The 23,734-nt window shown below is 44.4% G+C and overlaps 2 protein-coding genes across 7 annotated transcripts in view; one reads left to right on the top strand and one right to left on the bottom strand.

Moving 5' to 3' along the window:
• Nucleotides 1-23,734, bottom strand: part of WDFY4 (WDFY family member 4) — a 304,899-nt gene that overhangs the window by 46,832 nt on the left and 234,333 nt on the right. The window lies entirely within an intron of this gene.
• LRRC18 (leucine rich repeat containing 18) lies at nt 254-22,651 on the top strand. The gene is made up of 2 exons (XM_003929978.4): nt 254-437; nt 21,461-22,651. The coding sequence occupies exon 2, from the start codon at nt 21,541-21,543 to the stop codon at nt 22,306-22,308; it is 768 nt and encodes a 255-aa protein (XP_003930027.1). The 5' UTR covers nt 254-437; nt 21,461-21,540; the 3' UTR covers nt 22,309-22,651.

Below are 23,734 nucleotides of genomic sequence, written 5' to 3' on the forward strand. Positions count from 1 at the left end.
CCTCTCAAAGACAAAGAGCAGAAAAAAAATACTTGCTCAAACTGCAAATTAGAAGAAAGTGGATTAATATTAAAGTGAAATATGTGTCCCTTTCAAGAGAGACGTGTGGCTTCTTTTCTGTGTAGCCACATCCCCCTGCCGTTGCCATGGACAGGAACTCTGCCCCATCCTCTAATCCTCTCCTGCTGACTGCTGGGTCAACCCGAGGAAAAGCCCAGATGCAGGAATCACAGTGGGTGAGGCCTGGGGTTCCCTCTGCCTGGGGGCAGGCAAGCCAGGCTGTCAGAAATTTGAGTTTCTTGGAGACTCTTTCAGCCTTGTGTCCTCTCACTTTGCAGGCTGGCGTCAAGACTATGCTAATGACCTCCAGGTCCCAAGTCTCTTGTTGCCTGGTGACAGAGTTTCACAGTTGAGGCGGAGAAGCTGGGACTAGCAGGGTAAGTTTTGCTCCGGTGGTGGCCTGCACTTATCGATTTACTTTAACTCTGCCAAACAACTGCTTGGATCTCTACTTTTTCTCTTCCTCCCCTCCTTAGAGTAAGCAGCTTTGGAAATGCCTGTTCTCCGAGTGTGCTTTATTTGCAAAGCCCAGACACCAGCCAATGCATTATTTAGGAGGGAACGAAGGTTGCCTGAGCCCCAGCCAGGAAGGGCAGCTAGCTGGGGCACAGTGGGTGTCCTCAGGGGTCAGGGCAGGGGGCCTGCGAGTCAGTGGGGCTTTGGGGATCACACAGATCCTCTCTCCAAAGTCTGGGTCTCTGTGAGTGTTTTTGCTGCTCTATAGGCAGGTGGAGATGTGTTTGAATTGCTTGCTTTCACCGGACCAGTCACACCTCTAAGGAAACTAAACCGTGAGGGCCTGTTCCTGTAGGAGGGTAGAGCCCAGCAGAGCAAACCTGATTACTGCTTACTGTAATGGGGCTTGGAGAGCAATCCATGTTTTAAGAAGTCTGGTGGTAAACTTTTTCTACAAGTTATCCTGAGCATTAGAACCCACTAATGAGTGGTTAAGCCTTAGGGTGAGCTGGGCCTTGAAAAAGGGATTCTTCATGGGACACATGGGAACACATTCCTCAAGTCCCAACTTTTATGACAGATACAGTGGGAAAAGGCAGGCTTCACTTAGTCTTTGTGACTCCTCACAAGTTTCTCAGCCTCTCTGAGCCTCAGTTGCTGTATTTCTCCAGTGGAGATGGGAATGGACACGTCAGGTGGTTGTGATTTATTTACAATGTCTGTTAAATGCCTGGCCTGTAGTGAGTGGTCCACAGAATCCGTATAGAAACAGGAACCTCATTTTAATGTGCTAAAAACTAGGTAGTGTTGTCGCTTTGCAAAGGGTCTGGCACATAATAATACATTCTCAATACATTTATCAACATCATGGATGCTACGTGAACCAAGTATGAAATAACACTCCCAACCAATGACATGGGGACTGGGAAGGGTAAAGAAACTTGTGCAAAGTCAGGTCTAGGAGGACAGGGCTGTAACAGGCCTGTAAGCTGGGCTGATCACATGCCTTCTGGGTTTGAGCCTCCGCCTCCAGGGGAGACGGGAGGCACTGAGACAGCTGCTGTCCACCCTGCAGCGCCCCTGAGCCCCTCGGTTGTCTGGAGACCGGTTCGTTAGCACCTGGTGCTTGCTACCTCCAGCTTACGCTTGGGCCTCCAATGGTCTCTCACTGTCGCCCAGCGTCAAGGGTGACTTCAGGTGCTTTCTCCCTTCCTATCAGCAGAGTGATGAGAGAGTGAAAGCTCGGTGATGTTTCCACGTCTCCGAAACCCTAGAACGCAAGGTGTGCAACTGAATCATGCACATGTCTACTCTGCTGCCAACCCCATCACCAACTCTCAGCCCATCACCAATGCAATTCACTGCCAACTTTTCAGTGTCTGAGCTCCCTACCAGTCTCATATAATGGAACTCACCTCAGCTCCTAGAGCTGGGTCTGATAACACAAGAGTGCTTCCTTTTCTGGGAGGGATGAACCATAAGGATGGGGCTTGACCTGGACTAGGATGAAAGTTTCCCATAGGATCTAGCTCAGCTCCCTCCAGCATTTGCAGAACACGATGAGTCAGGAGCTTCCTGGGCAGCCAAGACAGCCACAGTTACCATTGGACACTATAAAGCCAAGTGTGCATGGAAAAGCCAGATGGCAGCTAAGTCCACGGGAAAGGGCACCAAGCAGATGCTGGCTCCAGACGAGGTGTGCGCCTTTGACAAGACCCTGGGCGTTTCGTCTGTGAAGTGGAGTGGTTGGATTAAATGAGATGACACACGTAAGGCACTGAGATTTGGTCCTGGGCAAAAGGAAGGAAAAGATATAGGAAGTGCTAGAGCCCTCTAACAGTTACAGAGGGCTCTTGAGTTTTCTCTTTGCCTGGTCCACGTATACAACGTAGAAGAATTTTCCATCTGCTCTGCTTCCACCACAGAGCCTGGATCTGCATGGTCCCTTCTCCGCCACGGCCTTCAGCACAGACTCCCCGCCTCTCCTGCCTGCAGCTGGCCTGTCTCCATCACTCTCCTTCCCTCCCTCTGCTGCCTCCCAGAGGCCAGCGTTGTTCTTCTAGAGGGCCTTCTGTTGTCCCCTACCCGTGAGCGCACAGCCCACCTCGTGCTGCCCCTGCCTGGCTCTTAGCCCTCCCCTCCTCACCCTCTGGCTTGCACCCTCTTCCTGTCAGTTCTTTCCCAAATCCTTCCATGTGGCCTCTTCTTAGTATTCTAGTTACAGCTCAGATGTCACCTTCTCTGAAAGAGCTCCCCACCCACCTCAGCCTGACCTAGCAACGTCTCCACCAATCTGCTCTTTCTGACTTCAGCATTCTCTGTCTGACCATCAGCTATCATTTGCAGAGCATTGACACCAACTGCAATGCTCCTTGGGTTCTCTCTCTCTCTCTCTCTCGATTTGCTCTCTCTTGAAATTGTAGTTTCACAAGAAATACAAAGGTATAGCCTTGTTCACTGCATATCCACTGACCTGACCCATAGTACATTCCAGTAGGAATTGTTGGATGGATGAGTGAATGAGGAGACTGGACTGTAGCAAGCTCTAGAGATTAAAAGTGAGTAAAGGCATGATATCTATACATAGCTATTATTATATTTATTTTCCTGTAATTACTAGTAATGTTATTATTAATAATTTGTCAGTGCTTGAAAGGTTGCAAAGACTGTGTTTGGGAATCAGCAGATTGTTCTCCAACTCTTCCACCTGAAATTCCTGACCAGTGGGGCGTGGCCCAGAGCAGCTGGTTTGAGGGAGGTGAAGGAGACTGTGCTGTTTGGTGACTCCACCAGCTTTCCCTACCAGCACCCGCACTGGTGGTAGAAGCCAGATGACTGTTTGTTGAGTGCCCGCTGCACACTGGTCACCTAACATTTTTATCACCTTATTCACTCTTCAAACAACCAGCAATTGACCGATCCATTTTGCAGAGCAATAAACTGGGCTCAGGTGTCTTACGAGACTAAACCTGGGGTGGCAGTGAAGGGGAGTGGGGCTCACTTCCATTTGCCTCACAGCTCCCATGCTCCCTGCAGCCCACCCACCTGCCTTTTTAGGCACAGCCGGAAAGGGATAGCTGGCATGACTCACATACAGGTGACCGTCCTATCTGGAAGCTGCCAGGGCGATGCCCTGTCCTGAACACATCATTCTCAACTCTCCTGGCAATAGTTATGTCTGTTTACAAATCCTAAGGATAGATGTCTGCCTTGTTGGGGACAGCGTCGAGTGCTTCAGTCATAATTTCTAATAAACCTGATGTAGATTCAAGGAGGAAAAGGAAATCTGAATTTAGGAAAAGTTTCTACAGAAGAAATTTAGGATTAGACGTTGCAGCATTTCCTGAAAGACAAGGGCCTTCCCAGGCAAGCAATGAGCCCAAACTCCCCTTTTCCTCCACTAACCGGAAGCATTCCGTCAAAAAGTAGGCCACAGTCTTCCCACAGTCCTTCACGTCTGGATGGAGGTGGCAGGGAGAAAGTTCAGCTGCTGCTTGACGTATCCTCCCCACATTGCACCACAATATGGCCACCCGCTCCTAGCAGGCCACGTGTTGTTTATAGCACGGCCCTCCTTGGCTGGCTGAGGGTGGGCTGGCTCTGAAAGAGCACCTCTGGAGGGAAACGGGAACACCTGCCCTGGGCTGCCTGCTCCTCCCCCTTCTCAGTGGCCACCTCTTGCCTGCTGCCCTGTGACACCATGAAGAGCTCACAGATGACCCAGGATGCACTGGCTGCCTCAGACAACCAGACTCTCCACCTGTTGCCCAATCCCTGTGTCTGCAGGGATGGGGACAACCTCCATCTGCAACTGCCCCATGCAGATCTGGATCCAATAAACCATCATCGTCACCACCCTGTCCCCTCCCAAATTCAGGTAATAGGAAAGGAAACGGTATCTTTTGTGTGTGTGTGTGTGTGTGTGTGTGTGTGTGTGTGTGTACATGCACGTGTGTTTGGAGTGTGAGTGTACATGCATGTGTGTGAATGTGTTTGTAATTTTGTTTCCTGGTTAGAAATAGATTTTATATTGATTGCAGAGAATTTAAAAATGATGTAGACATATAAGAAGGAAAGTAAACAGAACACAGCACCATCACCTCCGGAGAGCTGTGTTGCTGATGCTCTTGGCTTCTCTCCTCTTTTCTGTGTGTGGAGGTGTGAGTGCGCCAGAGAGCAGGGGACTCACGCAGACAGATGTATTTTCACCAACATGACATCTTTAGCATATTGCCTTTTGATATTTTTGGAAAATAATGTTTTGTTTTTAGTTTCTATTTATTATTTATTTTGTTCTATGATTACATTACACTGTAATTATTTAATCAATTGTCTATTGTTAGATATTTGGGTTGTTTCTGTTTTTTTTAATTTTTACTATTTTAAATGGCGCTTCCATAACCATGTTTATATCAACAGTCTTGCTCTTATTTACTAAAGGAAGATTCTGAGAAGTGGCCTCCATGTGTTCCCCATAGCCTGGTCCCACCTCTTCCCAGGGTACCAGCCATCTCTTTGCTTCATCTCATCCCTCTGCTTTGGCTCTCATCCTTCTCCCCTTGGCCTAACCCAATTAAAGTGGCTTCAAATTTGATGCTACTGACCTGTCCCCAGCCCCCTAGTGCACTTGTTCTCAGGGTCAAACAATCCAAGGTGCCATCATCTGCTTCTATTTGAAAAGCATCCCTGTCTCCAAGAGGGTACACACTCAGTGACCAACAAATATATTGTGTGCGAGTGACAACCTGAGTTTTCCCAAGGGACCTCTCCCTTAAAACATATTCATGTTCTGGAAATCCTTTAACAGTATGCGTAAAAACAGTGAGGCAAGTTGATTATGCAGCAGCTGACGATCAGCTATGAAATCTGGGACAAAGCTGAGAGCTGAGACCCTTTCTGAGGGCATGGGAGTCAGAATTGATCTTCTTGAGCACCTAGAATGTATCTATTCAACTAGTATTGACTAAGGGCCTACTCTGTGCTAGGAACTGAGATGGACAAGTGGACAAGACAGATCATGTGTCTTGGAGTAGGTAGGGGAGGAGAATGGGGAACAGATAGTAAATGCAAGCATAACAAGTAATGCATCATAAACTACATTTAGATACCAGGTGCTATGGAGGAGAAGTGCAGAGAAATAAGGGGCAACAGTGTGTGGGGGAAGGTCCATCTGCATTATTAATTGGGGGTGGATGGAAGAAGAGGTGTCAAGTCTGATGCCACGGTTTGGGCCCTGAGTGTCCACAGGAGACCAAGGCTGTCAGCCCAGCCAGAAGAGGCTGTGGTGGAGCGGCTGGCTGGGAGCTGGGCTTGGGACAGGCAGGGTGTGAGCTGCTTATCATCATCCAAGGAGAAAATGCTAAGCAGGCAGTAGGCAACGTGAGTCCAGAGTTGGGGAGCAAGGTTCAGGCAAGAACCAAACACTGGGGAGTTGTTAGTGTGTAGACAGTATTTACAACAATGAGACTAGATGGGCTCACCAAGGCAGTGAGTGTAGACCAGCATGATGAGTGTAGTCAGAGAAGAGGAGCAGGGGCTTGACCATGGCCCTCAGGGGGCACGTGGCAGAGGCAGCTTCTAACCCAACCAGTCAACTCTCTCCCATGCCTGGGCTATTTCCACTGCCCCCTGAAGCCCCCACTCACTGGGCTAGAGTATGGGGTCCAGGACATGGTAGCTTCCTGCTGGAGCCCAGAGGCTATGAGACCAGCCCAGTGCAAAACTCCATGCCTGGTACCAGCCTCAGGGCTGGGTTTCTCCTGTTTATTTACTTATCTTTTATTGTGCCTTCTCCCACCCTCCCTTTCCTCTTTCCTTCTTTCTTTCTCTGCCCTCCACTCCTTCCTCTTGTTGTCCATCCCCTTCTCTCTGTAATGAGGCCTTTCCCCTGGATGTTTCCTCCATCTGAAATCCTCTCCCTGAATCCTCACTTTCTCTGATCTCTGCTCAGATATCTTCTTCTCAAAGAGGGCCCTCCTAGCCACCCCTTTCCAAAAAAGCACATCTTCCATTTCTCTTCTACTCTCTTTCTCTTTCTAACATCCATCACACCTGTCACGATACTTTATTTTTGCTTGATTCTTTTCTAGAATGTGAGCAAGACCTTCATTTTGTTTGCTGCCTGGAACAGTGCCTCATTCATCATAGATTTTCAACAAATATTGTTGATGCGTGGATGACTTCAAAAGGCCACGGGAAGTTCAGCTGCGTCCTTAGAGTGGACCCTCAGCATTCCCTTTCTCAGTCATTTCACACCTACCCAGGTGGTAGGTGGTTAGCAAAGCTGCCACAGAGCTGAGAGCTGTCCTGCAGCAGATAGGGTGCCACAGTGGACTTTGGGTCGTGTCACCAGTGGGCTCTCACTAGAACTAGAGGATGTGCTGTGCAGAAAGAACTCCATGGAGGAGATGCCCCAGCATGATACAAGGGGGTCTGTGCAGCTCAAAGAACAATATGTCCTCTTATCTCCCAGAGTAAATTAACTGAAAGCCTGAACTCAGGGGGTGGGGGGTCACTGTCCATAAGGGCACTGGGGTACAGGGTCTAAATGGGGTTTCTACCTGGCTGGCACCTGGAGTTCCAGCTCCTCAGTTGGTCAGCTGTGCGGTCCCATCCATGCTGCTGCCTTCTTCTGAGCCAACCTCCACCAACACACACACACACACACACACACACACACACACACACACACACACACTCCACAGCCAAAGCCTCCAAGGGCCAGACGTTCCCCTCCCCTGACCTTGGGGAAACAGCCACTTTTACCTCCTCTTTCTGAGTGCAAGCTGAAGCTCATGGTGTTCAGGAGACCATCCAGGGTCACAGGGAAGGTAAATGGCGGCTGGGCACACCCACCACGGCCAAAGCCCTGGCAGATTCCCCCTGCCGAGCTGCTTCTCTGAAGCCCAGTTTCCTTATCTGTGGGAGGAGAGGAGCTGGCGATAGCAGCACTTCAAACACATTGGGCAGAATGGAATCGCTGCTCACCTCCTGGGCTTTAAAGGGGCCAGGTCTGCCTTGGTTCTTTGACTTTTGCTTCTGTTGAGGTTGGTTTTTGTGTTTTGAACCCAGGGTGGAGAAACAAGGCATTTCTAGTCTGTTAAACTAATCATCTTAATATTTTATTTTAATTGTAAGGCACCTATTCCCTTTTGTTCCTTTAACAAATCCAATTAAAACAGAGTACATCCAGAATAACAAAATAGATGCTATTAAACCAATAAGAAATCATAATCTTTTGTTATTGGGCCATGTGACCTCCTGGGAACTTTTGCTCCAAATAAAAGTTGAATTCTTATTATCCACTAGGGGAAAGGGGGAAGTTTGACAGCTAACGGCTTTCCAGGCAGCACGTGTGCAGAGCCGAACCAGTGCTAAGGATAGAGAAGTAAATAATACTAGGAGCAGACAAAGCTATAAATGTGTAATATCCCAGGAAGACACTTAGAACTGAGTTGATCAAATTAACCAGATAACTGCCAAATGAAGTGAACCTGAGAATTTTTATACAGACACTCTGTTTGCTGCTTTACAGACATGGGGGTGGAAGTTTTGATGTACTGGGAAGAACATTTCCTACAGCAGTGCTGGAACAAGGCAGCTGTGTGAGCCGGGACAAACTCCTCATACACACTCCCTTCCCCCGCACCACCCAGAATGGGAGGAATACTACCACAAAGGAGAGTGGTGTGGATGACTGAAATGACAAAGAAGAAGTCACTTTATGAAGACATGGGCATGATGGACCTCTTAGTATGGGTCTGAGGATGTATGTGGGCAGGGGAAGGCGTGCAGGGGAGGCATCATTTGGCCAGCACATGGAGATGGCCGCTGTTTGGCAACAGCAGAAGTAGCTTACAAGAGGTTAGACTTTCCAGTAAGCTCACATGGTAAAAATCAAACTTCTGGTGGTCTGCATACAGCAGCCCCTGAGACAGGGGTGCTACAGCAGCCCGCAGCCCTCCAGGGCAAAAGAAGTCACTGCCTCTCTGGCGAGTACTGGGGAATGCAGTTGGCCAATGTTCCTGGGCGATGCTACATTAAAAGCCTGTCTTTGCACTCTTGACTCACACTCCATGTGGCAAGGCGTTCACACTGCGTTAATCCTGCAGGGACTGGAGGAGCCGAGGAACAACCAGCTCCTGCCTCCATTGCCACACACTTGGGGACACATGCCCACGAAGCGAACTGGCTCGTGTCATTACGTGTGCCCCATAAACTGTTTCTCTTTCTCTCTTTTATTGTCAATTGCCAAGCCGTTTAATGACTCCATTAATGCTATCAAAATATCATTAACATTCATATATGTACATATTTAGATGTATACCCACTATGTATGATACGTCTATGAAAATGAGCATCCTACATATTGGCCCCTGGGCAGTAGAGTGAGCAGGCAATGGGTCACACTGAAGTGATTTCTTCAGGGACCTTATTTGCCCATGGTTAGTTCTTCTAAAAGGTCAGTGGGATATCTGTATTACCGAACCTCTGCAGGGACTTTGGCTAAGGCTGGTTCTCCGTCTCCTCACTCTGTTGAGTTGGCTGGCTGCTTCAGCCAGAGTGCACACCGTTCTTCATTTAGCAGACTGCCTGGAGGGGGTGACATTGCAGTTCTCAGGCCAACCCATGCCAAATTAGAATGGACTTGAGCAAGTGTCTCATCACCCAGAGTTCTGGGGACTCTTGACATTCCTTGGTTCCAATGTCAGAGATTCCAGCAAAACAGGAACAGCCTTCTTGAGGCATGAAGCCATGGAGGGCCAGTGGCCTTCCTTAATTTCCTGTGCCTAAGTGGGCGTGGCTTAGAGCCTGAGAGTCATAAGTTTCCCGAATGGCTTCCGCTCCTTGGAGGCAGTGGGGGCGAGCAATGTACCCCCAGGATGAGGCATTTGCCACTGCTGGAGTACAGGCAACGGAGGGAGGAGAGAGACAGGTGGCACGGTGTATGGAAAGATTATACACCAGTTTGGGTATCAGACACATCAAGGTTTGACTTTGGCTGTACTCTTTGCTGTCTGTGTGACCTTGGGAAAGTTACTTAACTTCTCTGACTCTCAATTCTCTTATTGCAAAAATAAGGTTGATATTTTGCATGGTTGCTCTGGAGATTAGATATACATGAAGGGCCCAGCAGCATGTTTGAGGCAATTTCTTTGGCACCATGAATGAATGATGGAGGGGGGCTCTTGACATTGGCAGTATTTCCAAAATTGATGTCAGAACCCCGCTAAACCGTGGAGTCCCTGTAAGATTCCAACCCCTGCTTCTGCATCTCTCTCCTGCCATCATCTTCCCATCAGCTCTGCCCAGCATGTGGTGGAGCTATCGCTGTGAGCTGCACCATCTTCTCTGCACCTCTAATCTCTCCTTTTCTGGCAATCTGTCCTTCTGCCCACAGGGAAGCAGGGCTCACATTGGGGTAGTTAGTGGAAACAAACTAAAGCGCTTTATGTTTATACCCCCAAGGAATCTATATTCCTAAATCTAGGTAACACTGCAGAGCGAGTAGCGCAGCACACAGTTTCTGGTCTAGAATGATCACTGGACAAGTGGTAATTCTCCAATCTATGTCCGAGTCAAAAGTTAGTGTTGATTTCGGAGGTCTGCTCAGAGGTTCCCAACATACCCATTATACACTCAGGACCCACCATGACAGCACAGGTCTCCGTCTCCCATGGACTCCAGCTGTGAAGATACAGCCCCGCCTCTCTTTAGAAGGAGCTTGCTCATTCTAGAAGGGACAGAGGACTCAGGGAGTGACCTGAAGCCACTCGGGAGGTCACAGCTAGTTGTGCTGGGCTGTTACATGCACAGTAAATACGAGGATTGGGAGAGAGAACAAATGCACTTATTTTGAATGAGTGAGTTGTTGAGGGAAGTTTGCTTCATTTCCTCTTAAGAGATGAACCACAAGCAAAGGATATTTCTCATCCACGTGACATGAAACCTCCTATAAAGCTAGTCCCAAATACTGGCTGTGAAAAGGCAGTCACTTTGAGGGTTTCAGTTCCATGTGACTGTCCTGTATCTCAATGGATCAGTTGAAAGACTGAAATTATTATTGTGAGATTGTGTTAGCAAGCTATTTAGAGATGTTAGAGATATAGAAACAAAGTCAGTCTTGCCTAAAAATGTAGTCAAAGATACATGTGTGTGAAGCAACAGACAAATTCTAGTATCATAATAACAAGGGTCTTACAACTGAAAATGCTTGCAAATATTTAGATGGCATTAATATATTGGTTGCCATTACTTTTTTAATTTAGATATCCATGGGGTGTCCTACCATGCTGTTTGATTCACAATGACTAGAGAGAAAAAAAATTAATTAGAAATTAAAGTAAAACCAACCGGTCCACGTTTTCCAAAGTATAAAAGCCAATTGTACAAGAACAAAAACAACCAGTATATTTAGAAACCTCTTAAATTTGAGCTTCTAAGCTGTTCATGTCAAATGAAATCTATCTATCTAGCAACACATAAATGCATTCACTCATCTGTCTATTCACCCTTCTATCTGCTTATCTACTTATATCTTTCTCCCTGTAACTACTAGCTTCCCTTGTGTGGGTTGATCCTACTCTGACATTTCAAGAATTCTATGAATTGATAATAGGATATCTAGCCAGTTTCAAAAAGATTACCCAAAGATCATCTGTTTCTCCCTTTTTTTGCCAATTCTTACCCTGGGCAGGAAGTGGCTACACAGAGTTGGATAACACAAGGTGTGTCCCTGGTCTCTGGGGCTCTGAGATGGGGCTTCTGGCACTGGGTTTGCTTCTAGTAGTACTGGGCAGCTTAGGGTGTCAGGATGGACCCTGAGCCATGCAACATACTCTGCCTTCTATAACTGAGAGCAAGGGTCCCTGCCAGGGCCCCAGGGAGAAGCACAGAGAGGGTGGAAGTTCACCGTGCCCCATCTGGCCCTGGGGCTGCCTCAGGACCCAGGCTCGTTGGGGAGGTGAAGTACGTTATCCCAGTCTGCCCTCATTTTACCTTGAGGTGATTAATGGGCAGGCTCAGAGCCAAAGGGCCCTTTGGAGAGAGGCTCCTTAATGGAGGAGTTCTCTGTATCCACCTCTCCGCTGCCTCCTCATCACCATTCATCAGAGCTGGGAGGGCTTCTTCTCACAGTGTGGGTGGGCTGTGGGCAGCAGGAGCAGCTGGGCCCAACTGGCTGGATCTCCCATCTGCTGGAAGGACCCCTTCCTGTCCAGGATGCTCTCTAACCCATGCTCAGTGTGTTTAGCCTCCCTGAGCTGAATTTTATTGTAGAGAGTAGAAGAAAACCAAAAGGCAGCCCAGGTTTTGGGTGTTCAGGGGAATCTGGTGACCAGAATCAGTGAGGGTCTAGATTTGAACTATTTCAACTTGAGGGCCAGGGCTGTTTACTGTTTATCTATATTGCCCAGAGGTTTGATATATGGTTGGCACTCAATATACACATACAATGAGTGAACAAATGAATGAATACTTCAGTGAGCACATAGACATAGTTAAATCAGTCCCAAATGACTAATAACGACCACAGACAAATGGAAATTTACTAATTGTTTAGGCCCACGGGATAGGGTTGCCAAATACAATACAGGACTATGCGGTATTTGGGACATATATATATATACTAAAAACTATTTGTTGTTTATCGGAAGCTCAAATTTTATTGGGGATCCTGCAAGTTTATTTGCTAAATCTAGAAAACCTACCATGAGGAGAAGCCATTGATAAACATCTCAGATGAGTGCATAGGCTTCCCTGATCTCAGTTCATCTCTTTTTAATGAAGATTTCAACTCAAGCACAGTAGACCGTTTTTCTGACATGCCAGCTTGTGAACAGCTCTTCCCTGTGGTACACAACATCCCTCTGGCAACACACAAGGGAGACATACACATTGGATCACAGCAGTGCCCAGTTGCTACCTATTTGGATGTCTTTCCAGGGGTAGAACTGGGTTGAGTGGGGGCGCAACGTAACAAAGTCACAGACTTCCAACATGGGAGGAGCCAGCAGGTATAGTGAGAGGAACAGAAGTAGAATATGGAGTCCCAACTATTTTGTAAAGTTTAAAAAAAAAAAAGATATTCTAATGTGACTACAGTGAAACTGCCTCTTTGTGCACGGTTCTCTAAGCTTTAACAGATGTACAGATTCATGTAACCACCACCACTGTCAGAGTGCAGGCAGTGACATCACCCCAGAAAACTAACGTGCCTCCCCCTTCTAGTCAAGCCTTTTTCCCACCCCTAATCCCTACAACCACAGATCTGTCCTGCACCTAAAGTTATGGCTTTTTTAGAAGGTCACATAAATGAAATCATTCCATTCCTGTAGACTTTCAAGATTTTTTTTTTAATTAGGCAAAATGCTTTAGGGTTCATCCAAATTGTTGCATGTATCAACAATTTGTTTAGTAGAATTCCATTATTACAGTCCTCACTTTCCACAGGTGATATGTTCTAAGACCCTCATTGAATGCCTGAAACCACTATAATATACTATGTTTTTCCTATAGGAAAACATGCTTATGATAAAGTTTATCAGTTAGGCACGGTAAGAGATGTACAACAATAATTCATCACAAAATAGAACAATTTCGGCCGGGAGCGGTGGCTCAAGCCTGTAATCCCAGCACTTTGGGAGGCCGAGGCGGGTGGATCACAAGGTCGAGAGATCGAGACCAACCTGGTCAACATGGTGAAACCCCGTCTCTACTAAAAATACAAAAACATTAGCTGGGCATGGTGGTGCGTGCCTGTAATCCCAGCTACTCAGGAGGCTAAGGCAGGAGAATTGCCTGAACCCAGGAGGCGGAGGTTGTGGTGAGCCGAGATTGCGCCATTGCACTCCAGCCTGGGTAACAAGAGCGAAACTCCGTCTCAAAAAAAAAAAAAAAAAAAAAAAAAAAAAAAAAAAATAGAACAATTTCAACAATATACTACTCACAACTTCACAGATAGAAGATTCATTCTTGCTGTAGATGTTAACCACCTCAACATATAATTTATTTTCTTTCCCAAATCAAGAACTTTTACCTTTTCACTTAAAGGAAGCACATTAAGGCTTCTCTCCCTTTGGCATACCTGAATTGGCAGCATCACCAGTCACTACTAGGACAGCTACTAAGTGACTAACGGGCAGCTTGTGTTTACAGATTGGATCCACTGGACGAAGAGATGATTCAAGGTCTGGGTGGAATGCAGCAGGGTGGCCTGAGATTTCCTCATACTAGTCAGAACAGCAAGCAATTCAAAATGTATAAATTTCTTATTTCTGGAGTTTTCCATTTAACATTTCCAATCTGTGGAACTAAACACGTGGAAATGGAAACAGCAGATAAGGGGAACTACTGTACAGTATTAGGAATCAACCCACTGAAGGCGTTTATTATTTTTCTGTTTGAGACAATTATGAATAGAGCAGCTATAAACACATGTGAACAGGTTTTAGCGTGAACACAGAAGTTTTACTTTTCTAGGGTAAATACTCAGCTGGGGAAAGGCCAGATCATATTAACAGCTATATGGTTAATTTTATAAGAAATTTCCAAAGTGTTTTCCAAGGGACTGTACCATTTTGCTTTCCCATTAGCAAGGAACGAGAACTCTAGCTGCAGTACCTCCTTACCAAAACTTTGTACTATTGATTTTTGTGTTTTTACATTTCTTTTTTTTTTTTTTTTTTTTTGAGACGGAGTTTCGCTCTTGTCACCCAGGCTGGAGTGCAATGGCGCGATCTCGGCTCACCACAACCTCCGCCTCCTGGGTTCAGGCAATTCTCCTGCCTCAGCCTCCTGAGTAGCTGGGATTACAGGCACGCGCCACCATGCCCAGCTAATTTTTTTGTATTTTCAGTAGAGACGGGGTTTCACCATGTTGACCAGGATGGTCTCGATCTCTTGACCTCGTGATCCGCCCGCCTCGGCCTCCCAAAGTGCTGGGATTACAGGCTTGAGCCACCGCGCCCGGCCGTGTTTTTACATTTCTATAGTGAAATTTATCTTTAAATATTCTGGACATTAAAAAAAATTATATTGTTTGCTTTCTTACTGCTGAGTTGAAAAGCTCTTTATAGATTTTGGATACCAGCTATTTATGGTATAAGTGATTTGCACTGTTTTCTTCTAGTCTGTAGCTTGCCACTTCATACTCAACTTTTTTTTCCACAGAGTTCTTTTTGTTTTTTGAGACAGAGTCTTACTCCGTCACCAGGCACCAGGCCGGAGTGCAGTGGCGTGACCTCGGCTCACTGCAACCTCCCTCCCGGGTTCAAGCAATTCTCCTGCCTCAGCCTCCCGAGTAGCTGGGACTACAGGCACGTGCCACCATGCCCAGCTAATTTTTTTGTATTTTTAGTAGAGACGGGGGTTTCACCATGTTGGCTAGGATGGTCTCGATCTCTTGACCTTGTGATCCACCCACCTCGGCCTCCCAAAGTGCTGGGATTACAGCCGTGAACCACCACGCACGGACTTTAAAGAGTTCTTAATTTTGTTCAACTCCTTAATGCTATCTTTTGTAAACTGTGCTTTTGACTAACTCAAAGTCATGATTTTCTCCTTCATTTTCTTTTCAAAGTTTTACGGTTTTACATTTTACATTCAAATCTATGATCCATTTTGAGTTAATGTGAGTTAATTAGGCCAAGGTTCAATTTTTTGCATATAAATAACCAATTTCAACATTTGTTGAAAGAGCATCGTTTCTCTATTGAACTTTAACTTTTTGTCAAAAATCAATTGACCATTTAGCCATGTTTGTGTAGATCTACTTCTGGACTTTACTTTCTGTTCCATTGACCTATATACCTGTCCCATCACCAATACCACATGCTGTAACTATATGGTAAATTTTAAAATTGTGAAGCATAATCCCCCAACCCTATTATCCTTTTTCAAAATTATTTTTCCTTTGATATAAATTTAAAAATGTATTAATTCATATGTGTAAATAATCCTGCTGTAATTTCGATTAGACCAATTTGGGAAGAGTTGACATTAAGTCATCCAATTCATAAACAGGATATGTTTCTCCATTTATTTAGATCTTCTTTGCTTTCTTATATCAGTATTTTATAATTTTTATTATTAAAATGCTGCATGTTTTTGTTATTTATGTGAAATACAGAAGTATTTTATTTTTTGAAGCATTATTATTTTTCAAAATTCAGTTTCCAATTGTTAATAGCTCATATATGGAAATGCAATGAGGGTTTTGTGTGCTAACCTTATAACCTATGACCTTGCTAAACTTACTTATTAGTTCCAAGGGTGTTTTTTAAATTCTGTGAGATTCTCTATCTGGACAGTCATGTCATCTGTGCATAGGAATGGTTTTATTTCATTCTTTTCTGTCTGTATGTCTTTTATTTTTTTGCATTATTACACTGGTTAGAATTTCCAAAGTATTATTGAACAGACACAGAGTGTGTTCTCTTGCCTCATTCCCAAACTTCAAAGGAGAACCTTCAGTCCTTCACCAAGTACATTAGCGCTAATTTTCTTTTTTTGTGGATGGTCCTTTAGCCAGATAAGGAAGAGCCTTTCTATTACCAGTTTGCTGAGAGTTTTTAATAACTAATGGATGTTAAATTTGTCAGATGTTTTTTCTGTGTAAATTTATAACATATTTTTTCTTTTTAGTCTGTTAATATAGTACATTAACTGATTTCCAAGTATTGAGTAAGTTTGAGTTGTCCATTATATTCTTCTTGTATACTGGATTAATTTGCTAATATTATGTTGAAGATTTTTATAGCTATTTAGTTCATGAAGGTTATTGGTCTGAAGATCTCTTTCTTATATTGTCTTTGTGTGATTTTAGCATCAGGGTAATGCTGACATCAGAAAAGTTGAGAATTGCTCTCTAGTCTATTTTTTTGAAAAAGATCATGTCAAATTGCTAGTATGTCTTTGCAATTGTGTGAATGCTTGTGTCCCCTGAAAATCTCTGTGTTGAAACTCTAACCTCCAATGTGATGGTATTAGAAAGTGAGGAATTTGAGAGGAAATTAGATCATGAGGGTGGAGACATCATAGATGAAATTTGTACCCTTACATAAAGGGGCCCCAGACAACTGTTTTACTCTCTTTCTACCATGTGATGTCACAGCAATCAAATACCTGTGAACCAGGTAGCATGCTCTTAACACATGCCAAATCTGCCAATGACTTGATTTGGCCTTCCCAGCCTCTGGAACAGAAAGAAATAAAGTTACACTGTTTATAAGCCACCTAGTCTGTGGTACTTTGTTACTGTAGCCTGAGTGGACCAAGACAGTCTTCTTTAAATGTTTGATGGAATTTAGCAATTCTATCAATATTCTATTCTGTCAATAACATGGGGCTTTGGGTTTCTCTTATAAAGGTTTTCAACGATGAATTCAATTTCTTCAATAAATAGAGGTCTATTTGGGTTTTCATTCCTTCACAAATATTTAGTAGTTTGTAGTTGATCTTATCTAAGTTCCTCTTTTTTTACAGTTGTTTGTATTGTCCTCTTATTGGGTTTTAGTAAATCCTCCCTTTAACTCCTGATATTTGTAATTTGGCTTTTCTTTCTTTTTTTTTTTTTTTTAAATTGTGAATCTGGCTATTTGTTCCATTAATCCTTTCAAAGAACCAGCTTGTACTTTTTTGTACAATTTCAACTCCTATAAATTTGTTAAGGTTTGTTTCATGACCTAAAATATAGTCTGTGTTAGTGAATATTCCATATGTACCTGAAAAAGAGTTTGTATTCTGTAGTTGCTGGGTAGAGTGCTTTGCAAATGTTAGATTCAGTTGGTTGATGGTAATAGTGAGTTATTCTATACTAGTAATTCTCATCTCCAGGCAATTTTGCTCCCCAGTGGACATTTGGCAATGTCAGGAGACATTATTGATTGTTATAACTAGTGGGCAGCTATTGGCAACCAGTGGGTAGAATCTTCTGGCCTTACTCTGCTAAACATTCTATGATACACAAGACAGGTCTTTCCACAAGCTCTGTCACCACCCCACGCCTGCTGACAACAAAGAATTATCTGGTCTAAAATGTCAATAGAGCCAAGGTTGAGAAACCCTTTTCCTTGCTGATTTTCTCTCTACCTGTTCTATTGACTGCTGAGAGACAAATATTGATGTCTCTAATTCTAATGGTAAATTTTTGCTTTAAATTTTATATTTTTGCTTCATTTAAATTGAAGCTCTGCTGTTTGGTACATGCATATTTAGGATTTTTTTTTGGTCTTATTGGTTAAATGCTCATTTTATTAATAAGTAATGATCTTCTTACTTCAGCTAAATTTTCTTGTTCTGAAATATACTTTGCCTAATATTAATAAAGTCACTACATCCTTCTTTTAGTGTTTGCAGGGTATGTCTTTTTACATTCTTTTAGTTCAGCTCATTTTTATTTATTTAAAGTAGATTGTCTTTATAGATGATGTATAATTGCGTCTTTTTCTTTTGCAATCCATTCTGATAATTGTGTCTTTATTAAAAGATTATGGTGTATGTAGGTCACTTTCATTTAATGTAAGTATTGCTATGTTTGGATTTCAGTCTATCATTTTAATAGTTGTTTTCTGATTGCTCCCTCTGTTCCCTTTTTCTGCTTTTGTATTATTTTGCTTTTGTATTATTTTTCTTGCCTTCTTTTGTATTTATTTGAATTTTAAAAATCTGTTTTATTTCCATTTATACATTTAGATTTTTACTATTTAACATATCTTTTTATATATTGCCTTAGTGATTGCTCTGAGGATTAAAGTATCCATACTTAACTTTACAGCCTTCTTGGACTGGATCTTTCACCACTTCAAAAGCAGTGTAAAACTCTTACCACCATATAGGTCTGGCTGCCTCCCCCATTATGCAGTAGGTGTCATGTATGACATCTGAATACCTTGACAAATGCATCACACACTGTTATTTTTCTTTCAATTGCATACTATTTTAAGGGCATTTAGAAGAGAAAAATACTCATTTACTCAGATATTTAGCATTTCCATTGCATTTCCTTTATCCCCAAAGTTGTAAGTTCCTTTTTAGTACAGTTTTCCTTTCATCTGAAGAACTTCCTTGGGCATTTCTTTCACAGCAGCTCAGTTAGTGGCAAAAGCTTTTACTTCACATGCATCTGGGAATGTCTTTATTTTGCCTTCATTTGTAAAGGATACTATCGCAGTCTGGGTTGAACACCTTCTGAGAAATGCATCCTTAGGTGATTTTATCATTGTGTGAACATCAAAAAGTACATTTACACAAACCTAGATGGTATAGCCCACTACAGACCTAGGTAGACTAGATGGTTTAGCCTATTTTTCCTGGACTACGAACCTGTACAGCATGTTACTGTACTAAACACTATAGGCAACTGTAACACAAGAGTAAGTATTTGTGTATCTAAACATGAAAGCGGTAAAGTAAAATTACAGTTTCATAATCTTATGGGACAACTGTTGTATATTCAATCTGTTGTTGACCAAAACATCATTATGTGGTACATGACTGCACACACACACACACACACACATATTTTTAAAGCAGGACTTTTTACTTTTAAAAAGCACCTAGGTCTATAGTAGGCTATACCATTTAGGTTTATGTAAGTACACTCTTTGATGCTCACACAATGAAGGAATCACATCTGCCTTTAAACAGAGGCAGCTCAGGGTGAGTCCAGGATTGCTACACAACTTTTGGAATCACTTTTCCCGAATTCCTTTCCCATTGCAAACCCTCTGACACTCCGTGGCTCCCAGGAGCATCTCTTCTCTCCCAACTGTTGGTCTTCTGGCTGGATTTTGTTTTCTAAACCTGATGCACACTTGTTGCAACTGTTTCTGCCTCTAGTGCCAAGTGGCAGTAAGGTAGAGAAAACAAAGCAAGCCCCCTGCTCTGAGGACCACAGTTTGATCAAAGAAAATGGTTCTCTTCTTCCAGTTTCTAGGTGCCTGTCTGGATGACTCCAGGGACACAGAGTGGCCTGGGATGAGACAGGAGAGAAGTAATCAAACAAACAAACAAAAAACCAATAAAAAAAAAAAAACAAAACAGAACACAAAACAGATTTTCTCCACTGTCTCTGAACCTTAAAACTCCCTTTCTTGTTCCTTGGACCAGAAAAAGAGGCTCTTTCTGGAAATCAGAAATCTTTCTGTCCTCATCTGGTCTAGAGTTTTGTGATCTGGGCTGCCCTTGAGTCCAGGCCAAGGGAAATGGTTAAGAGGAGAAAAGGGAGTCCAGGAAACTCGTGGTCAGATTGGTCCTTACTTTGAGTTGTGGATTTCTTCTCCAATCTGCCTGATACTATTAATCTCAGAATCCCCAGAGTGCCTCCCCGTGCATTCTGCCCAAGGCCTTACTTGCTTTCAGGAGTTTGGTGGGACCAAGTGAGCATACCCAATCTTAACTGGACTTGGACTCCACTTTGCTCTTTAAGCTGCTTTATCCCATGTGGCTTCTCACAGCTAAGTGATATAGACAGTTCCATATTGATTAATATGGTGCTGGCTCTGTAAACCAGCCAATTATGCCCGTAAGTGGGGAGTCCACCATTTTTAAAGAATAGGGTCAGCTGACAAGGCCTCTGTAAATGAACATCATTGCTGCCGAGAGCTAAAATTTCTGTCGTTGGTTTACTGTGGAGACCACCACCTATCCCAGAGGGCTGTGATCCAGCAGGACTTGCACAGGGTGGGACCCTGTGACCCTTCAGCTACGAGCAGTGATAGTGGGATTTACACTTATCACAAGTGTGAGACAAGCTTGTACACATTTCTCTTTGATGCTGAGCATTCCTGGGTGAGGAAAACATGTGACAATATGCTTGCACAGCCTGATTGCTCAATATTCACATGCTATACGAACTTGGGTCACAATAAAAGGTATAGGTGATAAAGTACAGAAACTGTAGAGCACGTCTCCCTGCCCATCCCTGCAGGGAACAGAGGCAATGCAACTCTGTGTCTCCCAAGGGCATACTTCTGCCTGGTTTGGGAATCTTGGTCCAAAAAAAAAAAATTGCAGGCAGGAGGCACTGAGTTGTTGAAAAGAAAACGGGGTCCCAGAACCTAACAGAACAGAGTTGCATTCTCTTCCTGGCTGCAGACCTTCTTCACTTCTGAGCCTTGGTCTCTCTACGATAGGGGTAATGCTGTGGGTCTTGCTGTTGAGGATTAGAAACAATATGTATAGTAATTTTTAATAACTAACATTAATCAAGCTATTACTATGCACTAGGCACTGTTATAAGTGCTTTATAGTATTAGATAATTTACACCCCCTCAGAGCTCTATAAGAGCGTCTGTTTTCACAAATGAGGAAACTCAAGCACTGGGAATTTAAGAAGATTGTGAGTAGCAGAGCTGGTGCACCCTGGTACCTCTGAGTTGAGCAACAGGCTTTTCTGCATGACTCCTGTTGCACTGTGGCCCGGGCCTGGCTAGTTCCTCTGAGCCCATGATGGAAAGACGGATGTGAGAAGTCGGTCTTAGTACCCACCCTATTCTGTAAGATCCATGCTTCTGTTGGCTTTGAAAACTCAGCAGCCCCTCCTCAGAAACTTGTATGATAACTTAAGGAAAGTCTAGCTTTATGTGGGGGTCGAGAAATGGGTAGATATCCAAGAACACATACACACACATGGCTGTGGGTGGGGGCATATGTGACAGTCCAGGACAGTGGAGGGGATTTATAGTCAGGGCACGGTACAGCTAGGGGGACATTTAGTGTCCTTCAGACTGACCCTGCACCTCCTATTTAAACAACCGAGAAATTAAAATCTGAAGAAGGCACATAGTTTGCTGACGATCTATGGCTAGGCTGGGTCCACTTCGCCCTGACTTCTCTCTGCCATCCTCTTTCTTGCTTTTTAAACCATTAGAGAGCAAAGCATCATGATGTGGGGGAGCCCATTGCCCTCTGGCATCTTCTAACCAGATGTTTTCTTCTCTTTCAGCAGTTTTTCATGATTTTTCCTCACGCTGATCACTATCCAATCAGAACAACACACTTCCATCATCCACTTGCTAAAAGAACATGGCTAAGGGTGGGAAAGGCCCCAAGGGCAAGAAGATTACCCTCAATGTGGCCAAGAATTGCATCAAAATCACTTTTGATGGGAGAAAGCGCCTTGACTTGAGCAAGATGGGAATTACCACCTTCCCCAAGTGCATCCTGCGCCTCAATGACGTGGACGAGCTGGACCTTAGCCGGAATCTGATCAGGAAGATCCCTGACTCCATTTCCAAGTTTCAGAACCTCCGGTGGCTGGACCTGCACAGCAACTACATCGACAAGCTGCCTGAGTCCATCGGCCAGATGACCAGCCTGCTCTACCTCAATGTCAGCAACAACCGGCTGACCAGCAACGGGCTGCCTGTGGAGCTGAACCAACTCAAGAACATCCGCACTGTGAACCTAGGCTTGAACCACCTGGACAGCGTGCCCACCACGCTGGGGGCCCTGAAGGAGCTCCATGAGGTAGGGCTCCATGACAACCTGCTGAACACCATCCCCGTGAGCATCTCCAAGCTCCCCAAGCTGAAAAAGCTCAACACGAAGCGGAACCCCTTTCCAAAGCCAGACGAGTCGGAAACATTCATAGACTCCATTAGGAGGCTGGAGAACTTGTATCTGGTGGAGGAGAAGGATCTGTGCGCGGCATGCCTGAGAAAATGCCAAAATGCCCGGGACAAGCTGAATAGAATCAAGACTATGGCCATGACAACGCCGAGAAAGGCCATCTTTTCCAACCTGATCTTACCCAATTCCATGGCCAAGGAGTCCCAGGAAGACTGGAGGTGACTGGTACCCTGACCCTAAGGCAGGAGGGGAAGAGAGATGGAGGGAAGGGGGCAGTGGGCTGCATCCACAGGAAACCAAGGCTCCCCTGTGACTACAACGGCTCTTCCAGCCAAGCCCATAAAGCTTCTTTTCCTACTTCCTTGGCGTGTGATTGTGTTGATTGAAGGGCTTTCAGTTCCTTGCCATTGCACACATTTCTTTCTTCTCTGCACACACACTCACAAGCACAGGCACAGTGAGTCAGGAAGGGGCTATCCACGTTGTTCCTACTCTTGTCCCCAGAGTTCTATGGCCTACTGCTGTCTGGGTAGCTAATGCTGCCACACATTGACTATTGCTGGCATTTCAGAACCAACCACCAGCTCCCAAATGTGGAGCTATTTACTGGAAATGGTTTGGGTCTGGGCTTCAAAGGCAAGAAATCTCAGAGCCTGAGTTTGTAAGACAGTAGATGAGTACTGGGTCTCGGGTAAGGAACAAAGATGGGCCACAAAAATGGTCAGGTTTTATCATTAAGGCATCAGTAGGCAGAAAGCCTCTTGGCCCAAAGCAATGCTTTCTCTCTGAACTGAGCTTGTATGACTTCCTCTAGAAGCTTTCTTGACTAAATCTGCAGACCTCTGACTGGCTGTGAATTAATGAAGTTGCACTCCCATCCCATTACATTCATTGTTTTTCCAGACCCTCATGGGAGGAAGGAAAGAATGGGGGCAGGTATGGGTTGGTGCATTCAATAAATCAACACCTTACTTGGCACCGTGCTAGGTGCGGGGGCCATGTCCAGCTGGGGAAAGTTTGGCTTGCCTGGTGTAAGCTGGAGGAGAGAGCAGCTGAAAGGAGATGGGCAGAGCACCATTGTCTGAGGAATTCGGGAGATCAGCATCGAGGATGTGCAGGGCTGGCCTGGCAGAGAGAAAAGTCCAAGATTCTGAGGTTGGACAGATCTAGGTCCACGGCAGCTCTGCTTTTGACTTGGCATCCCCTTGGACACCTCACATAGCTTTGGTGTGAATAATGCCATACCCAACTAACTCCATGGGTTCTGTGCCTCTAAAAAAGGCAGCACATGGAGAACGTACTTAGCTATGACAATGCTATCATAGTTCTAAAACCTTGGGAGAGCTAGGTTCAACATTTTGACTTTAGTTTTTCCCTTTATTAAATTGTTTTTCACTGTAGAAGTAACAGAACCCCAACATACTATTAAATATAGTAGCTTAAAGCATCCATCATTCTACAGGGTAAGCCAACTGTAATGTTGGCAGAGTTCTTTATTTTTTCTGTACATATTTTGATACATAGCCAAAATTATAGCATTTCTATAATTTGTGTCCTGCTTTGAGAACCATGCTGTTACCTGGTGTTAATAACCACACTTTAAAATGTCTGCAAGATAGTATTCTTGTGGATACACGTAACTATAAGT

Source organism: Saimiri boliviensis, chromosome 12, assembly GCF_048565385.1.
Source record: "Saimiri boliviensis isolate mSaiBol1 chromosome 12, mSaiBol1.pri, whole genome shotgun sequence".
In the NCBI taxonomy this organism is placed as follows: domain Eukaryota; kingdom Metazoa; phylum Chordata; class Mammalia; order Primates; family Cebidae; genus Saimiri; species Saimiri boliviensis.

Bases quoted from the DNA above. Each gene is read 5' to 3' on its own strand.
- LRRC18 (XM_003929978.4), top strand. From the start codon at position 21,541: ATGGCTAAGGGTGGGAAAGGCCCCAAGGGCAAGAAGATTACCCTCAAT.